Source organism: Nomascus leucogenys, chromosome 4 (genome assembly GCF_006542625.1).
Source record: "Nomascus leucogenys isolate Asia chromosome 4, Asia_NLE_v1, whole genome shotgun sequence".
Lineage (NCBI taxonomy): Eukaryota > Metazoa > Chordata > Mammalia > Primates > Hylobatidae > Nomascus > Nomascus leucogenys.
In genome coordinates, this window is record NC_044384.1 from 75,014,009 (window position 1) to 75,020,280 (window position 6,272).

At 35.7% G+C, this 6,272-nt stretch overlaps 1 protein-coding gene across 1 annotated transcript; it reads left to right on the plus strand.

Annotated features, from left to right (window-relative positions):
* Nucleotides 1–4,932: 4,932 nt before the first annotated feature.
* Nucleotides 4,933–5,865, plus strand: LOC100595894 (olfactory receptor 4C16). The gene has a single exon (XM_003275243.2). It carries the CDS (start codon nt 4,933–4,935, stop codon nt 5,863–5,865), a length of 933 nt encoding a protein of 310 aa, XP_003275291.2.
* The last annotated feature ends 407 nt before the right edge of the window (nt 5,866–6,272 follow it).

The window sequence follows — 6,272 nt, forward strand, 5'->3', positions numbered from 1 at the left end:
GGTATTTAGTTCTGTTTGAAGCAATTGTGAATGGGAGTTCACTCATTATTTGGCTCTCTGTTTGTCTGTGATTGGTGTACAAGAATGCTTGTGATTTTTGTACATTGATTTTGTATCCTGAGACTTTGCTAAAGTTGCTAATCAGCTTAAGGAGATTTTGGGCTGAGATGATGGGGTTTTCTAGATATAAAATCATGTCATCTGCAAACAGGGACAATCTGACTTCCTCTTTTCCTAATTGAATACACTTTATTTCCTTCTCCTTCCTGATTGCTCTGGCCAGAACTTCCAGCACTATGTTGAATAGGAGTGGTGAGAGAGGGCATCCCTGTCTTGTGCCCGTTTTCAAAGGGAATGCTTCCAGTTTTTGCCCATTCAGTATGATATTGGCTGTGGGTTTGTCATAGCTATCTCTTATTATTTTTGAGATACATCCCATCAATACCTTATTTATTGAGCGTTTTTAGCATGAAGCATTGTTGAATTTTGTCACAGGCCTTTTCTGTATCTATTGAGATAATCATGTGGTTTTTGTCTTTGGTTCTGTTTATATGCTGGATTACGTTTATTGATTTGCATATGTTGAACCAGGCTTGCATCCCAGGGATGAAGCCCACTTGATCATGGTGTATAAGCTTTTTGATGTGCTGCTGGATTAGGTTTGCCAGTATTTTATTGAGGATTTTTGCATCAATGTTCATCAAGGATATTTGTCAGAAATTATCTTTTTTTGGTTATGTCTCTGCCAGGCTTTGGGATTAGGATGATGCTGGCTTCATAAAATGTGTTAGGGAGGATTCCCTCTTTTTCTAACAATTGGAGTAGTTTCAGAAGGAATGGTACCAGTTCTCCTTATACCTCTGATTGAATTCGGCTGTGAATCCATCAGGTCCTGGACTCTTTTTGTTGGTAAGTTACTGATTATTGCCGTAATTTCAGAACCTGTTATTGGTGTATTGAGAGATTCAACTTCTTCCTGGTTTAGTCTTGGGAGGGTGTATTTGTCAAGGAATTTATCCATTTCTTCTAGATTTTCTAGTTTATTTGCATAGAGGTGTTTGTAGTATTCTCTGATGGTAGATTGTATTTCTGTGGGATTGGTGGTGATATCCCCTTTTTCATTTTTTATAGCATCTATTTGATTCTTCTCTCTCTTTTTTTTTTATTAGTCTTGCTAGCAGTCTATCAATTTTGTTGATCTTTTCAAAAAACCAGTTCCTGGATTCATTAATTTTTTGAAGGGATTTTGTGTCTCTATTTCCTTCAGTTCTGCTCTGATCTTAGTTATTTCTAGCCACGTGCAGAGACACACATAGACTCAAAATAAAGGGATGGAGGAAAAGCTATCAAGCAAATGGAAGACAAAATACGCAGGCGTTGCAATCCTAGTCTCTCATAAAATAGACTTGAAACCAACAAAGCTCAAAATAGACAAAGAAGGCCATTACATAATGGTAAAGGGATCGATTCAACAAGAAGAGCTAACTATCCTAAATATATATGCACCCAACACAGGAGCACCCAGATTGATAAAGCAAGTCCTGAGTGACCTACAAAGGGACTTAAACTCCCACACAATAATAATGGGAGATTTTAACACCCCACTGTCAACATTAGACAGATCAATGAGACAGAAAGTTAACAAGGATATCCAGGAATTGAACTCAGCTCTGCACAAAGTGGACCTGATAGACATCGACAGAACTCTCCACCCCAAATCAACAGAATATACATTTTTTCAGCACCACACCACACCTATTCCAAAATTGACCACATAGTTGGAAGTAAAGATCTCCTCAGCAAATGTAAAAGAACAGAAATTATAACAAACTGTCTCTCAGACCACAGTGCAATCAAACTAGAACTCAGGATTAAGAAACTCACTCAAAACCCCTCAACTACATGGAAACTGAACAACCTGCTCCTGAATGACTACTGGGTACATAATGAAATGAAGGCAGAAATAAAGATGTTCTTTGAAACCAATGAGAACAAAGACACAACATACCAGAATCTCTGGGACACATTCAAAGCAGTGTGTAGAGGGAAATTTATAGCACTAAATGCCCACAAGAGAAAGCAGGAAAGATCCAAAATTGACACCCTAACATCACAATTAAAAGAACTAGAAAAGCAAGAGCAAACACATTCAAAAGCTAGCAGGCGGGAATCCTTTAAAAAGCAGCAGAGGGATTTTCCCTTATCACAAGGCAATTTTTGAAGGCTGCTTAGATGAAGTTTCTTCACAGATGTGTTTTGAAATTTTGTAATAGTTGAAGTAGGTAGAAATGGAAATAGTTGAAGTAGCTAGAATTCCAGGGAAGAAGACAGACACTGATTATTGACTAACCTTTTGACTAAATATTTAATGAGGACCTATAATTATTACCAAATTAATTACATTACATATTTGTAATCCTTAAATTTACCTAAAAAACTTTATGTCCCAATATATAATATAAATAACATAGACTATCTAGAAATGGATAGTCTACTAGGATTGCTGATATACAGAACAAATGTTATACCCTCAAAGGAGTGCTCAAATTCATAAAATATTAGAGGTGAAAACTACTTCTACATTATCAGGCCTCCAAAGCCTACCATATTTTCTAGTACAAATACTTTATGATGGATCACCCATTTAAATGAATAAAGGAAAAAATGAGCTTATTGTAATAATTAAAATACCAACTCAGTTCCCTTATATTTTAAAATACTTTTCAAGGATTACAGAGCCCAAAGATATATATACATATAAAATATATATTACTGAGTCCAAAGAGTCCAAAGATATATATGTAAAGTATATATATATATATATACACATATATATAAGATATACATATATACTTTTATATTGTTAGCGTGCCAAAGTGAATAACTTCATCAGACACTTTCCTGGGATTTTTTTTTTTTTATTTGGAGGAAGATAAGGGATATTTCAAATCTGGTGAGGAGAAGAAGGATAGGAATCTGGAGGAGGAAGAAGTATATATAAAGGGAATTTTGTCTCTGTTTTGTCTATTTTATTCTGTTTTGGTCAACTTGTAACTTCCATCAATGTTTTGAGGGTATTGATTGAATTGTGAATGTAAAAACTAAAAGTAGAGGTTCCTCTTCAAAGACTTTCCTCCCCAACTAATTAGGAATAAATAGTAACTTCTCTTAGAAACAAATTTTGTTTAAAGACCTGCCCTACTAAATATTTGCCCTGGCATGCTTAAACTGATCCAAGCAAGCATCAGGTCATAGCCTGTTCCTCTTTCTTATTTAAAAGTGTTTTTACCTTTCTCAGCATTCCACAAGTTACTTCTTGCTTCCTTTGTTCTCCTCTGCCTTTGCCTCTTTTAAAAACTTCTGAGTTGCTAGCCAATCTGGACAAATATAGAATGTGAGGTCGTGTTCCAGCCAATGGAAACCGGACAGAGCAGTTGTCAGGTTATAAATGACCCTGTCTCCTTTGTTCGGTGTGCTCTCGTGGAAAAACTGCTGGCGAGTGTACCCTTTCTGGAGGAAGTAAAAATGACTTTACTAAATAAATTCAATTTGTGTTCAAGAGCTGTTTCTTTATGGCACCAGGGAACAAGCATTTCAAACAGTGGAGAAACACAGTGGGCTTCCAGACTATATTTAAATAAATTATACTTTGGTTTATATTTCTACTTGCATATTATGTACTGTCCAGTGTTATCTTGATAACAAAAATCTAGAGAAATTGTTTTTCTTGAAAGAGAAGGCTTATGATAATATTTGCTTCCATGTATTTTTAAAAACCAATCTTCATTGGGAACAGTGACATTTCAAAGTTGAAGCATTGACTTTTCCAGGACAGAAAATAAATTGAATGAAGAAGGTATTTAGTATCTACTCTCTCTTCTCTAAAACCACATCACCTTCTTTCCTCCAAATCTCTGCTCTGTTCCAGGAATGTGGGGTTTTTGAATATCAGGATAATGAAAACTCTACCGGGGATTACAAACATGATCTGGTTCAATGACAACACTTCAAACCACCCCAGTTATAAAATGTTTTCTTGTTTTCATGATTCTAATATTTAGCTTGAATTTTGAAAACAAACAATTGTGTAGTAATACTGTACCCCACCCTCATCTTATTTAAATGTAACCTCAGAAACTCTGAATGTTCTAGGGGTGCTTTCAATAAATTAGTGGAAGAAAATTAGAAAGGCGGATATTAAAGAGATAACCAATTTTCAAAGAACATTCATTCCTGTTTATTAGTGTATGTCAGGACTAAATGTTATAAGGACACATCAAGGTAGCAACAGATTATTTAGAAGTTATAAGTGTTTTCTTTTACTTTTTATAATCTCAAATATATGGGAGAAATTTTGCAGAGAATTGGAGCAAACAAAGTATTAATAAATAACATCTATATAAATATATATAATGAATATGGAATGCATAAACTACATATTAATAAGATATTACAGGATGGTGGTGGTGTAGGACTTCATATCATAAAATTCGAAGAGCAGTCAAATATATCTTAAATGTTGAGTGATACACAACGTAAAAAATGGGCCTCAGTATTTATTGAAAATTAAAAAATGAAATTTAATATTTAAATAGATCCATAACTCTTACATTTACCTTCATTGAATTGGAAAAATTAATCACAATGATGCCAAAGCTAAACAAGGTTTGTATTTGAAGAATGCTATAGCAAGGTGTCATGTTCATAAGCATATTTGAGAATCATAACAACCCTATGAAGTGGTCATTAAAATTTGGAAGCAAAGCGTTGAAGTGGCTTATTAAGAAACAACAAACAGAATGTATCAGATAAGAAATATTTAATTTTGCCTAAAATATTCCATAACATCACTTAGCACAGCATAAATTAATTCCTTTATTTTTTGCAAGTAGACCATTTCACACTTGCCCCTTCACCTCAATCATGAAAACCATGCAACTGAATAATAATGTGACTGAGTTCATTCTGCTTGGATTGACACAGGATCCTTTTTGGAAGAAAATAGTGTTTGTTATTTTTTTGCCTCTCTACTTGGGAACACTGTTGGGTAATTTGCTAATCATTATTACTGTCAAGACCAGCCAGGCACTTAAGAACCCAATGTTCTTCTTCCTTTTCTACTTATCCTTATCTGATACTTGCGTCTCTACTTCCATAGTCCCTAGAATGCTTGTGGATGCCCTTCTGAAGAAGACAACTATCTCCTTCAGTGAGTGCATGATCAAAGTCTTTTCAGCCCATTTCTTTGGCTGCCTGGAGATTTTTGTCCTTATCCTCATGGCTGTTGACCACTATGTGGCCATCTATAAGCCCCTGCACTACATGACCATCGTGAGCCACTGGGTATGTGGTGTTTTGATGGCTATGGCCTGGGTGGGATCCTGTGTGCATTCTTCAGTTCAGATTTTTCTTGCCCTGAGTTTGCCATTCTGTGGACCCAATGTGATCGATCACTATTTCTGTGACTTGCAGTCCTTGTTGAAACTAGCCTGTTCAGACACCTATGTGGTTAACCTACTCCTGGTTTCCAATAGTGGGGCCATTTGTACAGTGAGTTTTGTCATGCTAATGTTCTCCTATGTCATCATCTTGCATTCTCTGAGAAACCACAGTGCTGAAGTGAGAAAGAAAGCACTTTCCACCTGTGTCTCCCACTTCACTGTTGTCATCTTGTTCTTTGGACCTTGCATATTTATGTACACACACCCTGCAACCACATTCCCCATGGATAAGATGATAGCTGTATTTCATACAGTTGGAACACCTTTGTTCAACCCTGTGATTTATACACTGAGGAATACAGAAGAGAAAAGTGCCATGAGGAAGCTTTGGAGCAAGAAATTGATTGCAGATGACAAAAGATAAATGAAGGTTTCAAATCATTCCTTATAGTTTGGAGTGCCCTAGAAGAAATCAATGAGAATACTATATTTTTATTGTTGATTTAATGTAATCTTGCCTTGGTACATGAGGGTTAGTTTCTTTGGGAAAAGAGACAGTGTGAACAAATAACAACGGTTAATGTTGAGTCAGTTTTATGTGGCAGAAAAGATAGCATGAAGTACAAACTAGTATGTAAAGCTCATTGCCTTCAGTGCTGTTCACTGCTGTGTCTCTGGTGCTTCTGCCTGCTTACTGTCACTTATGGTTTAGGTCTGTAGTTTGCCTGTTCTTCTTCATGTTGACTTCTGCAATTCCCTACTAATAGTTACCCATCTAAATAACAACAGTCCAATAGGATTTTTCCTCTTCTTAACGGTTTTCTTTATTAG